A 22,717-nucleotide genomic window follows, 5' to 3' on the forward strand; every position below is an offset into this window, starting at 1 on the left:
TTCTCTGAGCTCTGCAACAGAGTGAAGATACATCACACCGTGTTGCATGCTGGGATGTTGGCTTTATCTTGTTACGATCACTCACTGCTACTGACACTGAAATTGATAAATGCCCACTTATCTTTTATTTTAATTTTTTATAATTGTTGAAATCTCGAGGACGAAAGAATGATATGGAGAAGGGTTTACTCAGTCGGATTATTAATAGAAAACATTTGTGATCTTGGACTTTGTTAAAAAGTGTAGGTTTTTCTATAAAATAAAACTTTAAGATGACCATGGCACTCTTTTAGATTAAAAAGCCTTTATTGTCAGATGGCTACACACACAAAATCTAAAAACTCTTAGATGTTTTAGATTTTTTGTATATAGCCATCTGACAATAAAGGCTTTTTAATCTAAAAGAGTGCCAAGGTCATCTTAAAGTTCTCTTTTTAATGGACTATTACAAACCAAACCCTAGACCATAGAACACCTTGGTTGTACACTTTTCCTAAGATGCGCTCTCTTCTATTGGACTTTGTTTGTAGGTTTTATTACTTGCAGTGGGCAGATGTTTAGTATTAGGTTATGTTTAGTAGAAATCTATGGAAACATGATTTTAGAGGTTATTCTAACAGTATGCGAATAAAAAGATCCTTTAGGATCGCTAGCAGAAAAGTAGCTGGATCATTATTCATCACAATATGGCTTTTAGGTTTATCTACTTGGAATTGATTGCTTTACAACGTAAAGCCATGGCCGAAAGTATTGGCAGTGACAAATTTTGTTTTGCAAAGTTTGCTGCTTTGGTTGTAGTCATGTTGATTCACATTGTTTCTAGATTATTATGCAGAGTGATCAGTTGCATTTTAAATAATTGCAAAAAGATTTATTGGCCAAAAAAATAAATAATCAAATTTCACAGTTTTTTGGTCCTGGCACAAAATGAACTGCTAAAATAATTTCACTAATCATATCATCAGCATATGAGAAAGTGTGAACAAATACATTCTGATTGGAATATAAGAGCAGACAGATTGCCATAAAAGGAGGGAAGAAGTGCCAATCATAATGTTGTTGTGTTAACAATTGTTTCCTCCAAATAAAAACGTACAACCATCATCGCTTTGCATCAAAATGGCCTCACATGTGAGAAAATTGCTGCAAAGAATATAGCACCTTCAAGAACTTCAAGGAGAGAGGTTCAACTGCACTGAAGAAGGCTTCAGGATGTCCCAGAGTGTCCAGCAAGTGACAGGACCTTCTCCTCCTGAGAAGTCAGCTGCAGAATCGTGTCCCCACCTGGCAGCAGGTGGGTAGAAGTGCATCTGCACACACACTGTGGCAAAAACTTTTGGACAACGGCCTGGTGTCAAGAAGGGCAGCTAAGAAGCCACTTCTCTCCAAGAAAAACATAGAGGACAGACTGAAATTCTGCAGAAGTACAAGGATTGGACAGCTGTAGACTAGTAGAAGTTATTTTCTCTGATAAAGCCCCCTTCCGACTGTTTGGGACATCTGGAAAACCGATTGTCTGCAGTCTGCAGAAGAAAGGTGAACGTAGCGTCCAGTGAAGCCTCCAGTAAAAGGTTGCTTTTCATCCAAGGGAGTAGGTTCTCTTACAATTCCTCCCAAAAACACTGCCATGAATATGTGTTAATGGAATCAAAACGTCCTGCAAGAGCAACTTCTCCCAACGATCCAGGAGCAATTTGGTGATGATCTGTGCATTTTCCAGCATGAAGTCACAAGGCAAAAGTGATAATGAAGTGGCTCGGAGATCATTACAGTGAAATTCTGGATCCGTGGCCAGGCAATTCCCTGGATCGTAATCCCATAGAAAAGCAGTGGTCAATCCTCAAAAGCCGAGTGGACAAGCAGAAGCCCACAAATTGTGATCAACTCCAAGCACTAATAAGGCAAGAACGGATCGCCATCAGTCAGGATTTGGCCCAGAAGCTGATAACCAGCATGCCAGAGTGAATTGCAGAGGTGAAAGAAAAGGGTCAACACTGTCAATATTTACACTTTGCATACATTTAATGTTTTTGCCAATAAAAGCCTTTAAAACTTGTGAAATGCTTATAGTTTCTCAGTCTACCATAGAAACATGTGAAAATATAATCTACAAATACTGAAGCACCAAACTTTGTGAAAAAAAAAATGTATGTTTCGCAATAAATTGGGCCTATTTTTTTTAAATCTACACCTGCTGCTGTGTTTCTAATTTGCCATCGGGCCAGGTCGGACTCGGGTCTAAGTTGATCAGGTCTGTCTTGTAAGGTCTTCTTTTTTTTTTTTTATTAATTAATTAATTAATCAGCTTTGGGTAAGAAGTGATATGGTTCGAGTACAGATCTTATGACCTGAGAAGACCTTTACTTCATATCATGAAATGTGAAGTGAATGTTGGATGTAGAAGTGTTTGTTTAAAGAAAGTACACACAAAAATAAACTGGTCACTTTTTTGCCATTATTCCCCCGGTTTCACAGACAATGCTTAAGCTAATCCTAGACTAAAATGCATGTTTGAGCTGTTTTAACTGAAAGAATCTTGCACTGACAAATCTTAAAATATGTCAGTGGCATTGTTTTATCTCAAGATGCACACCAGTAATGTTTTTTTCTTGGGCACGTTTATAAAAGTTACTTAAATGTCCTAATTGAACTAAGGCCTAATCCTGGCTTAGTCTAAGCCCTGTCTGTGAAACCGGGCCATTGTGTTCTGTGTTTTTGTTTTCCATTTAATTAAGTTTATTTTCCCAATCTTTGGCAGATTTTATTTTAAATTCCAAGCATAAACTCATTTAATTTAGGTAATTCTGCTTCTTAAGTAAATGTATCTTGAAGTAATGGGGAAAAAAATGGTGAGAAAGAAAATCAGTTTTTTGCAGTGAGTGTAACAGATTATCGCAAAACATGTAGATGTTTGTTTTGTAGAAAAATGTAGGGTGGGGACCTGCATTTCCATGCATTAGTTGTTGATTGGATTTTTAGATGTGGGCGTTGCACTCAAAAACGGGGGGTGGGGTTCCTTTAAGTCACCAGAATGTCCAGTTATGACATTTTCATTAAAAATTGTGAGGTCAAAAAACGTTTTAAAAACAAAACATGCATATATCAATTGTTCATGATAAGATAGTTAATTTTCATTTCATGCCAACTTTAAGTGCTATTCATTACTGCAGTAAAGAGATAATGTGACAGGTGGGGATATTATACCTCACTGGCTTTGTAAGACGTTTGTGTTTTAAACGAACCAGCCTTTCCTGAAAAATAAAACACAATATATTAGATCTATAGCCAAGAACAGAATATTATGTAACCAAACACATGCACGAATAGTACAATCCATTGCAAAATGCTGTGCACTTTCTTTTAAATTTACAGTAAAGATTGTCCCAAGTCCTTAAATTAGATATATTCTAGCCAATTATTTCAATTAATTTAGTGAATTAAAGTTTATGAATGAACTTGACTTTATTACTATACAGTTAATGGCTGTAAATTTGCACCATGAGCCAGAGGGATAAGGAGCAGCTGTCCTCAAGAGGTGAAATGTCCCTGTGCGCTGCAGTGTAATGAATGAAATCAAGGTCACAGTTTTTATACAGCCCTTAATGAAACACAAACAGAAGGGCGAATTTTTCACATTCCCACCATAGGGAGAGCGGCCCACTCATTGAGTCACTGATGAGAGACACTGATGCTGATACTGATCTACCACTTACTGTTGGTTATATGTAGGTTAGCAATCTACAAATGGCTGGATTATGGACAGTTCTAGAGCAAACTGAATGTGCTGCACGTTTTTATAAACTGGATGTCACAGTGATGTTCTGTTTAGTTTCATTATCATGGACTTTCAGTTTGTTTTCAGATGTCCCATGTTTCTTTCTCTCGTCTGTTTCCCTGGTTACCGTTTTCCCTACCTGTTTTGAGATTTATGATTAAACTTTGAGTATTTTGAGAGAATCTTCTGTCTTCGTCTTCCAGCCTGAACACCAGTGTTACACTGGAGAGGCAAATTGAAAAGTCTTGTTTCAGGGCATTTCAGGATTGCATCATTTAGGGTTTATTTTTTCATGTACATTGCATATCACTTCTATCTTATTAATGGGGTGTTTCTTCAACATGCCCCAGGGGTTGTTTTCTTAAAACAAATGTTACCTTTTGTCAGATAAAAAATCTTGCAAACTTTTCACCATACCTTCATTTATTTTTGCTACTTCTCAAAAAGTCTACATGTTGGTGTTTTACCCTTTTCACATTCCTTTAGTTTTAAAATATGAAAATCTATCATGATCTATAAGCCTTTTTAATATTTATTGTGGGATAATGATTCATAAGTGTTTATACAATTTATAACTGTCCCACAGTTTTATATGGCTGTAGTTGTGACATCATTTCAACAATATTGCCACTAATAAAGTCATTGTAATTGTTTACCCAGGAGACAGTATTTTTTATAGTGTGTAATTTCTTCTCAAGCTGTAATTTTGCCAAATTATGCAAAGTGTGACATTTTAATGATACCTAAAATGCTAACTATAAATGCCAGCTATCCTTAAAAACATTGGCCATTTTATTCCAAAATGGTTTCAAATGTCATTTCCATCTCCATCATTTCCATTACAGAATGCTATTAAACGGAAAATGCCACTGTGGTGTAATTGTTCATGACAGTTGAGGAAAATTACATAAGTTTCTATGTGTCTGCTGCTGGACACCTTTAAGATAGTGTGTGAAAGGTGTGGTTTGAGAGAGTTTACAGGTTAAAAGGTGCCCATAGTTGAAGAAACTAATATATACCCTAATACAAATAATTTCACTAGGACTAGTTTCTAAGCATCACATTTTTTCCATAGAACTTTTACTTTTTCAGGGATGGTAACAAATCACAGCTCAAATTTTGGTCATTAGAGATATGGGCTCATTTTATGGTACTCTTTTAGTCCTTTTTTGGAGATTGGCAACCCACTGTGGCTGCATGCATTCACTGAATGGAAAAAGCTACATCAACACATGATGGTGATTATGTATGTGATTATGACCACTGTACGAGTTGCTTATGTTTTTCATCATCCTGTTCTGTGTATATGTTCTTTACTTTACAAAGCTCATTTTTCCAATGATTTCTATAACCTTTGTTAAGTTGTTTAAAAATGTATTAGTATATGAGCCATGAACGCCGTATCTAGATCAAAATGTTTAAACATTAAATGAAATGTGTATAATTTATGGATATATATTTTTGGGTTCTTACCAGGCAGCCCAAACTTATTTGGAGCAGGTTTCTGCACTGTGGCTGGAGGGAAATCCTCAAGCACTTCCACATAGTTAAGAGGGAAAAAGCCAGCATGGCCATTCACTTCCCCACGAGCCCACTCATCTCCCACATATTCTTTGAGCTGAATCACATCACCTTCAGAAAATGAGAGCTCATCGGTCTGCTCTCCGTCAAAGTCAAACCTCGCAACACACCTTGGGCCTCTGAGGAAAACACAGGGACATACAATATGACTGGAGCGTTTTGAAGGTAATCAGATTAATTGTCTACTTGTGTTTGTTAATCTAACATAGCAAAAGATCTGATTTCAAATGAAATGAAATGTGAGGATGACTTACCTGACAGGCTCAGGAGATCGTTTGGTTTTCCACTCACTTCTGGATGCTGGTGCAGATGTATCAGGCTTGTTCTGGAAATTATTGGTAAAGGTATATTAATCACTTTTATCAGTCCTACACAAAGAGTACTACACATAGACAATAGGGCCTTTTTTCTTTTCAAGTTAAAGGAGGTTCTTAAAGGGATGGCTCATCCAAAACGTTGGTAACAGTTGACAGTTACTGTATTTTTTCCTACTATGGAAGTTGAGGGCTACCGTCAACTTTCTGGTAACCAACATTCTTTAAAATATCTTTTGTGTTCAACAGAAGAAAGAAACTCATACAGATTTGGAACAACATAAGGGTGAGTAAATGATGACAGTATTTTCATTTTTGGGTGAACTATCCCTTTAATCTTAATTGATACAATGTTGACCGTCAATCTTAGGAAGTCAAACATAATAATATACAAACTGTTCCTTTTACCTAAATTTGGGACATGTATAAAATGTTTTTAAATGAAATTGTGATTTTGTAGCTCTAAACATATATATATATAAAAAAAAAAAAATTCAAAACTAATTTAGACTAAATGATAATACTTTAGTTTAGGGTCACTTGTTGCTTATTATCATGCATATTACTTGGATATTGGCTGTTTATTAGTACTTGCGTCATTCTGCGTGTTATACATCCCTTAATCCTACCACATACCTAAACTTAACAACTACCTTACTAACTATTAATAGTAATAAGCAGTATTTCGTAGTTTATTGAGGCAAAAGTCATAGTTAATAGTGAAAATTGTATTTAAAAAAATACTGCAGAATGAGTAACAGTTGTCAGTTTAACCTAAATGAATATATATTTGATATTTTGAAAGTTTATCAAGCATGTTCACTCTACATATATAGTTATAACAAAAAAAAACATGGGATTTGTTCCACTAATGCTTCAAAATAAGTCATGGGACATCATCTACTGTACTGATATACCATATACAATATTTACCAGTGTCTTGACGTAGTTAATGGGGAAGAATCCAGTTATGTTTCTGCATGTTCCCATGTACCAATCACTGTCCAGCTGTTCTACATTAGACACCACATCTCCAGCCTTTAAAGCCAGCTCTCCCTGGCCCTCTGAAACACAAAAACATAACCATGTATGATTATTTTATGAGCTGCTTCACAACTGTGGATCATACATTTTATGATTTATGTATTCATAGATACAAAATTAAACAGTACTGCATGTGGTGATTATGCTTTGCAAAAAAAAAAAAAAAACACTAAATATGCTTGCTTGGAAAATAAACATTTGTTCTCTTACACAGAACACAACTGTCTCACCTGGAGTGAAGTCATACAGGGCTTGCACTTGTAGTGGTCCAGTATTTTCCACCCTGCCACTAAAAGAACTGTTTTTCTGTAGAAACACATTAAGAGCCAAGATAGTATGCTGACTTTACAAGACAGGACAAAAAACTTATAATGTTTCAGGGATAATACACATACTTACTACTATTACAACTGATTCAACTTCAGTATTGATTACCTGTGATGCTGGATTGCTGGATACATTTGTTAAGGGTGTGATAATCTTCATATGCGTTTTCTGCACTGTGCCCTTAGCGTTTCCTACTTGGCATTCAAAGGTTTTGCTGTCTAATTCTTCAAGTAAGACAAGGACTTCACTTTTCTGTAGGGAATAAAGGATGGAAATGCTTACATTTCTAACAATTGAACCTCACTGACATAAACCATATAACATAAACCAGTAACTTAAGAAGACAACACTATGAGGCTAATCCGAATGTATTGACTTTGAGGTCACCTGAAAGGAGAGCTCCCCAGTGTTAGTGCCGTTGTAGTCAAACTCAGCAATGCCGTGGGGGATCTCAAGCTGTGTAAAAAAAAGAATCCATCTTCCAAACCATGTCTTTACTTTACCCAGATATACTTCGATAAACCTATAATAATGATATTTAAGAGCGGTTGGGCTATATATGTAATTCGCCTGTGTAATAAAACCTGAACCAACATTGCCTTGGCTTTTCAGAGGTTGTGAGAACTCAGAGATTTAGAAAGAATTCAAAAGTTACTCAACAGGCAAGATATTTTACTGAACTTATAGATAGCCGTATTCATTATAACGTTTGACCATATCATACTAGCAATCATTATGTCTAATGTAAAAGTCACCATGAAATCAAAGTTGACAATTCTTGTTTTTTATGGAATATATTGCAGTATATAGTGTAAGTGATTTACCCGTGCACATGAATAAAAACAATAATGATGTGCCCTAGTAATCTTAAATCAAAACAATTTTCCCTCCCACTTGCAACGACATCTCTTATTTTTTCTTATGCCAGGACAACCTGCCACTTACATGAGATCACAGCGCTTGCAAACCAACAGGATATAATGATCCAATCAATTCCTGCTGGACCAAAACAAGTCTCGCACTAGGCACTACATTTGTTCTTGTTCGAGAAGCCGTTTTATTTTTTAACCATTAGAGGGCCAAAACTTACATAGTGCAGCTTTCAATCAAGAAAATAATGCAAGTAAAATAACATCTCACTGTGTATTTGTTGTAAAGACGATGTCCAGGGTTGGGTCTAGGCGGTAGAGCAGGTCCCTTTTTCGAAGCTCTGCGGTTTTGTTGCTGCCATTGAGATTGCTGTTGTTTTGCTGGTACTATTTGTGAAAGTCCCGGATCTGAGGGCCGACGTTGGGAGCCATCTCTTCGTGGAGGGGCTGGTCTTCCCGGGCCTGTTTTAGCTGGTGGTGGGCGAGGAGGCAGAACCTTTCCTCCACTGGGCCTGAAATGATATATTATTTATTATTATTACTATATTATTTACACAGACACATTCAGGGGCACAGTACTAGAAGTGTCCACATGTTGTCAGCATTGAAACTCTTTAATCACTGGCTCATACTGCCAAACAAACTAAGCATAAAAAAAGAAAAATGCATAAATGCACATTTATAAGGTTGAGAAACCTATATTAGGACAGCTGTGAATAAATACAGGATTCAATTACCGTGGTGGAAGAGACATGTCAGATGAGAAACTGAAGGAGTCCTGGGGGGGGGGGGGGGGGGGGGGGGGGTCATGAACAAAAAGTTAATATTCAATGTTTTGGAGAAGTCGCTGTTTTCTTTCAAGACAAATACAGTAGCAATGTAAATACAGAATGAATCGTAGAATAAAATAATATTGTTTATGGTTTCACAGTTAAGGTTGTTTGAACATTTCACATTTGGAAGGTAGCAGAAGATTGTTATTTTATTTGATATTTTTTGACAGATCAAAGCCAGAATTTTTTTTTACGCAATTAATGACTTGGCCAACGTATCACAAATGTGTGTTATTGTGGCAATAACAACCTCAGTACTAAACAGGATGTTATTATTATTTCGAAAGATAGATGTAAAAATGACTTATAAGATTGAATTTGCTCGGCAAGATCCTTTTTAAACTGTTGCTCCATTATGACAATAGCTGACTTGAAGGAGTAAACTGGCCATAGAAGAAGGCAGTTTATGCTCAAGTCCATTATAGAGTCCATACGTGGCAATGAGAATGTAACACATAATACCCAAAATCGAGCATACAGTACATAGCTAGAAGCATCTGTATTCACATACTTGCAGAGTATGTTTCAGACCTAAGGAAAAAGAGGACAAGGAAAACAAAGAAAAGTCCCTATAGTTCTGTTCTGCTCCCTTTGACATCTCTGGTGTCAAAAAGAAAAGATGTTTCAAACCTCACAAATCTTTGCAGATTAAAGAGTCCAGTAACTGATCTTGTGAGCTCTGCTGACATTTTAAGACAGCATTTTATCCTAATCGCCCACTGCTTTAGTGCTTGTTGCACAGCTGTTACTTAGAAAGGCCAGCTGACCCAGGTTTATAAGGTCTTACTTTGCGAGCGGGTTTAGCAGGCGGAGGTGGGCCGCCCACAGGTTTCTGTACAGGTAAAGGAGGAGGAAAATCTGCCAATTCTTCAGGGTCTGAAAAGTAGAAATCCATTCGCTTACCATGCAATAATGGATCACCAAATGAGCATATTAGAATGATCTGTGAAGCATCGTGTAACATTTAAGAGTTTGAGTAATCATGACTGCTTAAAATTAATTTTTATCATCACAGAAATAAATTACTTTTAAAATATTTTTGATTAAATAAATGCAGCCTTGGTGAGCACACAAGTCTTTATAAAAGAATCTTACTGACCACAAACTTTTGAAAGATAGTATAAAAATTCAATGGCCAATCAGAATTGTTCATGACAGGGACATTGTTAACAAAACAATGAAAAACCATCCTCAAGAACGCACACGCACACGCACACGCACACGCACACACCTCAAACATTTTTTTTAAAACTGAGGAATTCATGTAACAGAAATACAAGTGTCACATTAATGCATCTAAACACTCTCCCCATCTAGCATGGTGTGCTTCCATTTCTATTGAGTACATTAATGTAAACATGTTTTTGGTTCTTATTAACAAACTGAGGAACAACATTATTTTATGTGGTAACTGACAAGATTTGACATTTTAGATGCCAAAATGAACGGAATGAGAATTTTAATATCTGAAAAATTTAATAACTGAACATGGCATAATTGTAACAGTTATGGTAGTGTACAACTAGGCAGCGCACTGCTTAACTACCATAGGATGATCTTTGAAGAAATCAACTAGCTAGTCACGACTGTTTCCTGAAACCATATTGTAGCAAACTAGTAGCAAATTTGTCGATGCCACACAGGTGGTGGAGTAGTCACGAGGTTGGTTAATGATGCCACACAGGTGGTGGAGTAGTAACTTCTTTAATTAATCCGTTTGAGATTGAATAAATGCTAGATTTTTTTGGCTATAATTTATGGACATGGCATCTAATCTAAGGCCTAATTCTAATTTTTCTTAGTTATTTTGCTTTATTTCCAGATTCAATCATAGACTCGTTCTTACATACTAGAGCACGTACGTACACACATGCACACTCTTCAAAAACGGTGCTTTAAATCTCTTGACAAACTAAAAGAAATAAATGACATTTGCATGTATTCTAAATAAAAGATATAGATTGTACTGAATGTCAGCTTGCTTATTTAGCTCAAGATAATAATTAATTAATTCCACACGTCATGCAAACACAAAACTATGCTTCTAACCACAGGTCAAGAGCTGTTGTTTCAACCACATAACTTTGCAATGCTGTTTGCTAATGTTCGTTGGAACTATGGTTTCAGGAAACATCGACTCTTTGAACGATGCTAATAGCAACAGAACTTATCATAGTTGGCTAAGGATGCTTTCAGGAAACGCACCCCTGTATAGTTCTGTCATTCTGTTCTGTATTCTGTGTTCTGGTTTGCCTGTGTTCCCTGTGTGTATTAGTTTCCATAGCTCCTAATTAATTACACACCTGTTTCTGTTCAGTTCATTAGTTCTCCCTTGTATTTAAGTCCTCGTTTTCCTTTGATCGTGTTGTATTTGCTTCACGTGGTTGTGGATTATTCTAGCTCCTGAGTTTTCCTACATGTTTCTGTTAGATTTATTAAAAGACTGTTTACTGCTCTGAATCACCTGCGTTGTGCGCTTACAGCTACACACCTTACAATAATGGAAGGGGTAAGATTTGAGGTTTAAGAGCTGCAGCAAAGAGGGAGATTATGACTGTAAAACGACTTAAATTTTAGTCTTTTCCTCACACAAAGCTCTCATGTCTTCAGAAGACGCCGACTATATGAACTACAAACAGTACAACACAAGGAGTTTTGGAGCTTAACAGCCATGGTCTGTGTGTCTGTAAAAGCTATTTGAAACAACATTTTTGGGTAAAATTATGCTTTTTACCATTATTTTTCCAATCTTACAGTTTGAAGACTTGAATATTACACTTTGATTTTATATATATAGTGTTCAAAGTGTAAGATTGGAAAAAAAATACATATACACATACATATAATTAATACACATATATAGTAAAAGCACATTTAAATAGCTCCTCACATATGATTGCAATGGCTATTAATGACTCACTTTTTTCAGTTTTACTGGGGACTCGGATGACTGTGGGTCTCCTGGTCACTCCCTGCGTGCTTGACCCCATGTAGGTGAATCCCACTTGACGGACAGTTTTAGTGGGAGAGTGGTCTGTGACAGGGATACATTAATTATATGTATGCACATAATGCCTGTTAAGTTTTTTTTTTTGCATTGTATTATGGCCCTTAAAACTTACAAATGGGAGCATCCACATAGTCATTGCTTAGCATGTTCGCTGTGGATGTGATGTTAGACAGAAGTGCAGTGGAATTATGGTTGTTGAGGTTCAGCAGGTCTTTGCTGGGCTTGAGTGGTGGGGGAGGTCCTTTCAATACTACTTCCTCATCCTGGGAACTTACATTCTTAACTTTGACCAATGAAGGTCGCGATGGAGGAATGAGGGCCATCCTGAAGGGAGGCTGAGAGTCGGAATCATCTCTTAAGGCGAAGGACGGTTTTTTGAAAAGCTGAGGTCTTGGAGCTGGCTTAGGTGGTGCAATGACCTCTTCGTATAAGTGACTCTCGAACTGTGAAAACTCCTCTTCTTTGGGCTTTTTGACAGAGGGTTTTGGTGCCACCACAGGTGGTTTGGCGTACATTTTTCGAGGTCGGGGGAAAGGCACAGCAGTTTCATCATTCTCTGTGATAGACTGACTTTCAAAGGCCTGGATTTTCGATCGGATGTTGCGGTCGGTGTGGAGGGAGGTCATGTTCTCACTTTGGTTCTCTTTAGTTTGGTTCGTCTGCTCTCTCTGAATGTTGACAAGGTTACTCAGTTCACTTTGAGGTACAGTGCTGAAGACATCTAAGAGATCCTTCAGATACTTGCCTGAATGGGCATCAGAACTCTCCACAGGTATTATAGGACAAACTTCCCAGCTGTCTTGCAGTGGTATCAGAGGTTGCACATTGACATAGTTGGTTGAGCTCAGGGGTTTAGTTTTGGAGCGAGGCTGAGGCACCGGGCGTAGGGCTGGGGCTATATCGATGGTGGGTGGTGAGTTGGGAGTGGATGTTGGGGACCTTGTTTGAGTTTCTTGCGGAATGGGTTCGGGTTTACAAGGTAATGATGGCCGAGGTGGTTTTATTGGCTGCTTCGCTGAAACCGTAAAGACCAAACATTGAGTATCAATTTATGGTTCACATTGATTTGTGCACTCCAAATCTTGTCAGTACAGACTAACCTCCACTGGGCTGTTGGTTCAGCTGCAGGGACGTGCAGGAATCTGGACATGTGACATTCTCCTCTAGTGAGTCAGTCTGTGTGGCAATAGTTGTTGTGTATAAGCGTCGTGGAGCTGGTGAAGGTGTGGTAACCTGCTCCTGGGTCTTCTCCTTGATCACCTGCTCATAGGATGGTGGGAGCTGAAGCACGAGAGAAGGAATCACTCGAACGCAAGCATCAAACCAAGCAAACATGTCACGAGTGTGCAGAAAACATACAGTCCTAGAGACCAGAAGAGGGATGCACAATATATCAGCACCATGTCTGAATTTTGTTTATCAGTATTAGCCGATATTGTATATTTATATACTGTACATTATAATGTTGTGAAATACACTTGAGCATACAGCACAAACTATTTATTTTATTTGTGCGTTTTCGATTTGCTTATAGACGGTAGTATAGATTTAGAATATGCTATAAAAATGTATAGGTTATCAGCAATAACATGAAAATAAATGTACTGAATATTGATGCATCTCAAAAATGCCTCTAATATAAACCCCCTTGAATCCTGACTGATCTTCCTTATACAAAAATGCTATATGTGCAGATATCACCCAGTGTTTTAGTACTATTTTTATACTATTATAATATTCATGAATAGTTTGAATAGTTTTTTTTGTATAGCTTTTTTATTTCAGTTTAAGTATTTGTACAACTTATTTTACTTTAGTTAGTTTTATAGCTTTATTTTTTTATAGCTTTATACAGTTTTAGCTTTATTTCTCATTTTCATTTAATATTTTTTTTAAGTTGAAGGGTTTCATTCAATATTTATATTTTATTTAAGCTTTGTTTCAATGATCAGAAATTAGTTATTGATGTCACCACAGTATGACAGCGGAAGTCTTAAGGTCAATTCAGACTGCACTGACAGATGCCAACCCATGCGGAATTACAGTATGTCCCTACTCAGACATTCCATGACCCGACAAGTGCCAATTCAACATGTTCAATCAGTAAAAACAAACTCCAACAGACGTTAACAGGGGTAACACACTGATTAAAAACAAAACAGACAAAGCCGTTTGTTGCCGTCTGTCAGTGCAGTGTGAATTGGCCTATATACTACATTGTTGGACTCGTTCTACAATAAGTTAGGTAAGTTAGTTAGTAATCCATGTGTTAGTCTCTCAAACACATGACCATGCATTAAAATGTCAAATTAAAGACATGCTGAGTAAACAAAGAGAACTCACACACCTGTCTGGCACAACTGTTTGTTAACGACAACTGTTGAACTGGATAAAGTGCTATAAATCACTGTACCTGAGCAGAGGTCAGAACACTCTCATTCCAGATTGGTTGTGCTGTGAAAGCTGTGGATGAAAATCGTCTAGACGCCCCTGGATACCAAGAAGTGGCTGCTAATGGCTCGGCTGATAGGATGGTTATCTCTGGACGCCTGAAAACAACAGATTCTTCTTAATAGATAGGAATGTATTGTTCAAAAATTTCAAAGCACAGCTATACAACCATGCTTGTGGTTTTATATAAAAACTCATGAGGTGGTTCATATTCTGTGGTCCTAAATCAGCTGGCCACTTTTTACTACTCTGAAGTATTTTTAAAAGGAATATCACCAGAGAATTATCTTCAGGGAAAAAAATAATCTAATATTCTAAATTGTAACCACATATTTGAATGGGTTATAAATGGATAATATTGTCTATGGTGGCTACTGTCTCCAGGATAAAAATGTACGAGTAGAGCATGTCCTGTTTGATCTGTTTTACTATGAGTTGTTTTTTGCTCTGTTTTCTGTTCCCTTTGTTTCTTTCCCCCACTTTTAGTTAGTCTCCTAGGTTACTCATTGTTTGATTATTGTTTGCACCTGATGTTCATTTAGTGGATTTGGTTTGTTCAGTGTATTTAAGCTCTGTGTTTCCTTCAGTTCATTGTCAGTTCTCGCCGTAGTTGGTTGTTCTATTCATGGTTATAGTTCTTGAGTTCATTGTAAATAAACCTTTTAACTGCTTGCGAAGATTAGATCCTACTCTCGACTTTTTTTCACCCAACTGTGACAATATGAGAATGATTGTGTTTAAGTATTGTTAAGTGTTTCATATTGACAGAGTAGCCTAGCAGTTCACACATGTTCTCCAAAACATTGAACATGTTGGTCATGTGAGTTTAAATCAGGCATATCATGATAGCCTCTATACAAAATAGAGTCACTGTACCTATACAAAGGTCACTGTACCTATAAATAAAATAGGTGTTTAAATGGTCAAAATAGTTACAATAAGCTCACCTTCTTTCCCTGGAGCAGTCCGATTGTGAGAGAGCTCTTGCAGAAGCTGGAAGATTTGACAGCATTTTATGACACATTTGATCAAGTATAATGTAAAAACATGACATTACTACAATGTATCCTGCAACTATATGAATGTACTATGTATAAAAGTAAAATAAACCTTTACGTCACAACCTACTCACTTCTCTTAAAGGCAGCTTTGATTGAAGAAATGGGTCCTTGACTAAAAACGTGAACAGAAAACAAAACAAAAGATATTGATGAACTGATATTCATCGCCTTGGTCTGTGAGGTATTCTTTACGTTTTAAAATTGTTTAAAGTCAACAACCCTGATCAGATGCACCCATTTAGCATACATTAACTGACAGAGCAAATGACCACAGTAACAATAAAACATTCACTACCGTTCAAAAGTTTGCCGTCATTCCGATTTATATGGGGTTGAAAGATATTAATACTTTTATTCAGCATTGATGTATTAAATGAAATCAAAAGTGTCAGTAAAGCCATTTATCTCAAATTAATGCTGTTCTTTTCTATAACTTTCTATTAATGATAGAATTCTATCTCAAACTTTATCTCGATTTCCACAAGCATCGAATTTGTAGCATCGAACACATACATTCAATTACTACTAACTAGCATTTTAAATACCACAATATCTTCAACAGTTATTTCTCACATAATGTTAACTTTTATTGCATTATTACTTCATAAAACTTGTTTTAATTGCTGTACGTCTCGATTGAATGTCCTTTTTTCACAACTCATTGATAATTTCCCCTGTATATCCTCCTTTAACCAGGTCAACAGCACAGTGAAATGGATCTAACAATAATACTGTACCAGAGAAACTATGGTGTCAACAAGACAAGCAAACAAAAGACAGTTGAACATTCACACAGCCCAAAGCTTTAGCATTGAATGCAAATGAAGAGACATCAAAGATATGAAGTCATGCGGTTCATACCTTACATTAGTAGATATATGAAGTGTTAAAGGAATCCATTACAGCAAATTACACCATCCCTTCCAAAAACTACAGTGTTCATCAGTGTACAGTGCTCTTTGATCAAGACTTGCATTCACTTCCTGACTATGTGGACGTTTTAAAGTTGCTCCTTTCTGCATAGCTGAAGTGATGTGTCATAAGAACAGAGTGAGTGTGAGAGAGAGAGTCAGGCCAGTCCAGCATGCCAGCAGGCTCTCAGAGGCAGCTTTAGCTCTGTTTCAAATGAGAACCAGCTGACATTTTAGATTCACACCCTTTATGTCTCTCACTGTACAGGCATCATTAGCTCAGAAAGCAACAAGCACAGCTATTTGTTCTGATTTATGTCACAGGCCTTTCGGTGTTGAACAGTAATTTACATTAAGACACTGTTAAAAATTGCATTAATTTGTTGCCTTGCAGCTAATTAAAACAACACTTTATGTCTTGTCAGTATGTTAGATTACTCTTAATTTATTGTCCTTATGTGGGTGTTTCGTCAGCCACTTTTATGTCCTAGGGTTTGATTTTCATTAAAGGGACAGGACAGTTCTCCCCAAAGATCAAAATAATCATCATTTACTAACCCTGATGTCATTCAGTGTTGCCAAGTCCGTGGGTTTCCTGCAGAATTTGGCTACTTTTAATTTGTTGGTGTGGGTACTTACGCTGTAAGTACACACAAATTCAGTGGAGAATTTGGCTGCCGATAGAGAAAATAGCATTGGGCTATTTTTGGGCTACTTTTGACAGGCCTTTGGGCTACTTTTGTTGCACAGACCTGGCAACCCTGATGTCATACCAAACCTTCTTCTGTCGAACATAAGAGACAATATTTTTTGAAATGTAGTTTTTTTCCATACAATGTAAATCAGTGCTAACCGAAACTGTTTGGTTACCAACATTCTACAAAATACCTTCTTTAATGTTCTGCAGAAGAAAGTAATGCATGTTTGGAACGACATGAGGGAGAGTAAATGATCACTGAATTTTCATTTCGTGAAGCTGACATTGAAAACTGTCTTGGAAACTTTTTAATAATTTATTTACTTTTCAAATGCCTTTTATGTATAGATTTTATTGTTTTATTTTTGTCCCAGATGCAGACTTTTAATCTTAAAATATGAAAATCCATCATAAAAGTATCAATTATTGCAGGTTACAAACTATGCGATATAAACAAATAGTAAAAGAAATGAGCTTTAACAAAACATAGTATGAGCCATTTTATTCCAAAAATGCAATTTCCACCACAGATAAAATATAAAATATAATAAATAATTTGAGATTTGTTGGAAATTAAATTGTGGTGAAAACGTGCATGGTGTTTCAGAACAATGTTCTCCTGCCCTGTGATGCCTGTTTACAAGTGAACATCATTAGAAGACACGTTAAATGAAATAAAGTTTATTTTAAGAGAGTTTATTGCCTGAATTTCCACAGGGTCTAAAGTCCCCATAGTTGAAGAAACACCCAAAATGCTCGTGTCCCAACATCTCAGAAAAGTGGAAGCAGTTATAGCAGCAAAGGACAGACCGCCTCACTATTTTGAAGTTCAACAAGCACATAGGAATGTGGTGTTCAAGTCTCCACATAATTTTGGTCTTACTGAGCATAGCCTACTTACTGAGAGGTCAAAATTTAATTTGTAAACTTCAATGACTGGTTAATATTTCTAACAATACACTGATTATGAATATTCAAAGTATCACCAAACTAGACAAGATTCCAGAGTTGTTAGATCAGCTTACTTTCTGACAGTAGCAAATTCACAAATACTTTATCTTTTTCTCCCTCTATCAATTCAACTTAATGAACACATAATTCAAAGATACCATTAGAGCCTGAAGTGTTTCCATAAAGAGATCTTACCTTATATGTAAGTGTTCTTTATTTCTTTCTGAACGGTCTGCAAAACATAAAACACAAAGCATGAGCTAAATGTCTTTGTAGCAAAAATTTGATTTAACTGTGAATCTACATTTGCTATATTCAGTGACTAGGCCACAGGCACAGCTGGTAGTGTGACTTTGTCTGGTTAAACTGTGTGGTATGTTCCTGATAAACCTGTTTTAAAGAGCTGAGTTTAAGGAGAGAACCGGAGGCTACAACAACAGCGCAGTTTTTCACAAAACCACGCTCGGCATTCACTTGACTCAGGTCCAGTCAAGCAGCAGGTTCCTGGTTTCACAGGTAAAACATGTTCATTCGGTGCCTCCCTTTTAATTTTTGAACACATTTAAAGCATATATAAATTTTTAACACCTTATTAAAGCTTATGAAACTACAAATAGAACAAGACCAGCATATTCTTCGACAACACTACACAAAAGTAGGATCCTTGTTTCTCCTGACAACATAAATCATTCATAGAGAATGTTTAACTTTCCTCAGGTAATGAGAGTGAACTCATAAAACATAACGACTGCTTTGGTAAAGGGGTCTTTGTGTGTCTTTGTTGCAGTTGTCTACTGACCTATCACTGTCCCCAGACACACCTGTTGGGTCCAGTTTCTGCTCTCACAGTGTCTGTGTGTGTTAAAGTATGAGAAAGTGAAATAGCCTACCTCATTCATAATAGCATTTGTAAAGTAATTTGATTTGAGTTTGTTTTGAAATTACATCATTTCAATCACGGTATTATTTACAAGTATAAAAACTAAAATGATACGCTGCAATCTGATACATTACTTATCAAAGCTATAATTGGAAATATACAGTCCTACCTGCATATGTTGCAGCGAATATAAGTGACTCAGATGGAGTCCCTTCACTTCTGATTCAAATGTGTCTGTGAAGAAGCACAACTCCCGGTAAAAGTGACGTCTCTTTTTCTTTTTCATTAGGTATGTTGACACAGCCAGTGTGCAATGCAGGAATGCGGCCAATCAGGAAGTATTTCTTCTTTGGCATTAACAATAGTCAAATATTTCTACCTGGCTATCCTTGAGCGGTTAATTGGTTTAACAAACTACATCCAGATATCAGAATAAACCATCAGCTTTATCACTGTTTCTGCTACAGGAAGATTACACGGTTTTGGTGCTGATCTAGGACCAACTTTCAATTATAATTTTTGGCATTTCCAAAAACTAAAATCTATCTATCTGTTTTGTTTTCATTCTGTTCCCTGTGCTGCTTTAGCTGAGTTCTGTTTGCTAGTTAGTTTCTATGGTTTCTGATTTGATTACATTCAGCTGTTGTTCATTTAGTCACCTTGTTATCTCTGTTTATTTAAACCCTGAGTTTCCCCTGTTCATTGTTCTGTCTAAGACAGACAGACGCTGTTATTATTGTTGTTGTTATACTCAAAATATTATTTCATTTTGTTATTATTTAAATTGTCAAATTTAACAAAGAACATTATTGCAGTAGTAATACAGTATTATGGCACTTTAGAATAAAAAAATAGTATTTAATAATAATAATAATTTACAGAACAGGGAGACCTTTAAGCTTCTCTTTTGTCGACAACAGATTTACAAATGATTCTCATTACATGGAAGATGGTTGGTGTGTGTTTTCAAATGCATGTTATAACAACCTGTTCTCACTCCCAAGGTGTCAAAATCCGAAGCATGGTCAAGTGCCTTCCGCGTCACAATGAAGACGCTAAAGGTACCCCTAGGCATAATTTTTCGACGTGCTGGGTGTGAACCGAGCCATTCACTGAAAATGCCAGATCATGAGCTCCTCATGTGTAAAAGAACACAGTGCTGCGCTTTACTCTGAAATTCAGCATGTCAGACTATATATTTATGTAATTAAATTGCAGACTTTTATTTGATAATCACATTTGGTAATCATTAATCCATACTGCATTCTTAACATTCATTAAAATTCATCACAAAGTTATCTGCAATTGACATGTTTTCATATTTTTACTTGCATTTGGCGCTGTAACGAGTGTTCATTTTGGAGCCATACTAAGGTGTTAAGGCTGTTGCACATACAGCCACTAGAGGACATCGCTACCTCACACAGTGCTGTCAAAAGCTACAGTATCCATTTATAAAATAAAATGCAGCATTTTTTCATGGGCCATACTCCAACAAAATCAGTATATGAGTTCTCAGCAATAGCAAACAACAATGATCCAACAATCCACTCAATTCCCGATGGACAAAATCAAGTTCCGCCTACATTTTTTCTTGTTTGAGAAGCCGATATACTCTCACCTAAAGGATTATTAGGAACACCTGTTCAATTTCTCATTAATGCAATTATCTAATCAACCAATCACATGGCAGTTGCTTCAATGCATTCAGGGGTGTGGTCCTGGTCAAGACAATCTCCTGAACTCCAAACTGAATGTCAGAATGGGAAAGAAAGGTGATTTAAGCAATTTTGAGCGCGGCATGGTTGTTGGTGCCAGACGGGCCGGTCTGAGTATTTCACAATCTGCTCAGTTACTGGGATTTTCACGCGCAACCATTTCTAGGGTTTACAAAGAATGGTGTGAAAAGGGAAAAACATCCAGTATGCGGCAGTCCTGTGGGCGAAAATGCCTTGTTGATGCTAGAGGTCAGAGGAGAATGGACCGACTGATTCAAGCTGATAGAAAAGCAACTTTGACTGAAATAACCACTCGTTACAACCGAGGTATGCAGCAAAGCATTTGTGAAGCCACAACACGCACAACCTAGAGGTGGATGGGCTACAACAGCAGAAGACCCCACCGGGTACCACTCATCTCCACTACAAATAGGAAAAAGAGGCTACAATTTGCACAAGCTCACCAAAATTGGACAGTTGAAGACTGGAAAAATGTTGCCTGGTCTGATGAGTCTCTATTTCTGTTGAGACATTCAGATGGTAGAGTCAGAATTTGGCATAAATACAATGAGAACATGGATCCATCATGCCTTTTTACCACTGTGCAGGCTGGTGGTGGTGGTGTAATGGTGTGGGGGATGTTTTCTTGGCGCACTTTAGGCCCCTTAGTGCCAATTGGGCATCGTTTAAATGCCACGGCCTACCTGAGCATTGTTTCTGACCATGTCCATCCCTTTATGACCACCATGTACCCATCCTCTGATGGCTACTTCCAGCAGGATAATGCACCATGTCACAAAGCTCGAATCATTCAAATTGGTTTCTTGAACATGACAATGAGTTCACTGTACTAAAATGGCCCCCACAGTCACCAGATCTCAACCCAATAGAGCATCTTTGGGATGTGGTGGAACGGGAGCTTCGTGTCCTGGATGTGCATCCCACAAATCTCCATCAACTGCAAGATGCTATCCTATAAATATGGGCCAACATTTCTAAAGAATGCTTTCAGCACCTTGTTGAATCAATGCCACGTAGAATTAAGGCAGTTCTGAAGGCGAAAGGGGGTCAAACACAGTATTAGTATGGTGTTCCTAATAATCCTTTAGATGAGTGTATGTCACAATAGGGAAGAAAAGACTATTGTAACTTCTGTTTCAGGCCAACTTTTGAAGGAGACCAATTGCAAAAAAAATGGTTTAATAATTTGTATGTAATCTAGTTTCTTGTGTATGTAAACAATATGAAAAGCTCCTAAGCACAAAGTCCACACCAAAAGAAGTGAACCTCTCCAAAATAAAACACCTGACTCAAACCCCTTGTTTGTAGTACTGCCATTACTTCCCTAAGTCACCATGTAACATATTTGCATAATTCCCCCCGCTGGCTACTTTGCCTCACCCTCAAAAAAAGTGGGTATACGGCCAGCCAGTAAGTATTCAATTTGTTGAGGAAAGGTTTTTTTTCACTGCGAGGGTAAAACATCATTGCATGGACTTTGAGGCAGAGGAATTGATGACTCAGTGGTTAAAATGTATTTCTAACACTATTATTCAGCAGTACAACCACAATCTTTTGTTCTGTTCTCACCATTTTTAAAGAATTACCACTGGGAAATTTCCTGCACAAGTTGTGCTTGCGAATGTTTTTTGGGTCGATTAACTTGTTCTGCTTTACTGTCATTATCGGACCCGAGCTTGAACTGAAATTGGCAAAACTGATATCATAGTTAGCGTATTTAGAGTAGTATTTACAGTGCTTTAGGAAGCTTCAGGAGTCACAGGTTATACATTTTTCAGCACATGTTCTAAGCGGTAGACAAATCACAACAGACTGGGGCAAGATCACCAATCAGATGCAATGGGATCACCAGATGCATAAACACAGTCACTGTTATGTCTTAAGAAACAACTAGCAGTTATCGAAGTGTCAGTCTTATTTTTTGGATTCAAATTAGACCAATCAAATTTTATGTAACTGACTTTAAAATGTTAAGACCAGTCTTAAAGAATAAACATTTAGATGACTAAAATGTAATTCCTAAGTGTTTTATGTAACCGCGGCCTGAAACAGGGCCTTTGGGAGAAATAAAAAGCTTGGGAGTTTGTGGAGGAAAAAAGAAAGCTCTCATTCTGAAATGTGTTACACTTTGAAACATCAAAGTGATTTCCATTCACAGCTGAAAACACGTGAGACATTAATTTTGTGGATACTGATCTGTGTTTAGACAAGTTGGAAGGCATTATGAACAGACTATGGGATACATTTGTGCTGACAGAGTGTCTCTGTGTGTAA

At 37.1% G+C, this 22,717-nt stretch overlaps 1 protein-coding gene across 1 annotated transcript in view; it reads right to left on the bottom strand.

Annotated features, from left to right (window-relative positions):
- sh3d19 (SH3 domain containing 19) overlaps window positions 1-22,717 on the bottom strand; it is a gene marked incomplete at its 5' end in the record, with an annotated part of 31,847 nt that overhangs the window by 1,332 nt on the left and 7,798 nt on the right. The window contains 17 exons of the mRNA XM_079811856.1: window positions 3,205-3,251; window positions 5,249-5,475; window positions 5,611-5,681; window positions 6,604-6,734; window positions 6,945-7,020; window positions 7,150-7,293; window positions 7,429-7,497; window positions 8,182-8,422; window positions 8,648-8,688; window positions 9,531-9,619; window positions 11,664-11,777; window positions 11,866-12,768; window positions 12,854-13,034; window positions 14,167-14,302; window positions 15,152-15,197; window positions 15,337-15,377; window positions 18,020-18,056. Coding sequence (XP_079667982.1) covers window positions 3,205-3,251; window positions 5,249-5,475; window positions 5,611-5,681; window positions 6,604-6,734; window positions 6,945-7,020; window positions 7,150-7,293; window positions 7,429-7,497; window positions 8,182-8,422; window positions 8,648-8,688; window positions 9,531-9,619; window positions 11,664-11,777; window positions 11,866-12,768; window positions 12,854-13,034; window positions 14,167-14,302; window positions 15,152-15,197; window positions 15,337-15,377; window positions 18,020-18,056 — 2,594 coding nt within the window. The remainder of the gene's footprint in view (window positions 1-3,204; window positions 3,252-5,248; window positions 5,476-5,610; window positions 5,682-6,603; window positions 6,735-6,944; window positions 7,021-7,149; window positions 7,294-7,428; window positions 7,498-8,181; window positions 8,423-8,647; window positions 8,689-9,530; window positions 9,620-11,663; window positions 11,778-11,865; window positions 12,769-12,853; window positions 13,035-14,166; window positions 14,303-15,151; window positions 15,198-15,336; window positions 15,378-18,019; window positions 18,057-22,717) is intronic.

Source organism: Gobio gobio, assembly GCF_949357685.1.
Source record: "Gobio gobio genome assembly, chromosome: 3".
NCBI classification, from domain to species: Eukaryota; Metazoa; Chordata; class Actinopteri; order Cypriniformes; family Gobionidae; genus Gobio; species Gobio gobio.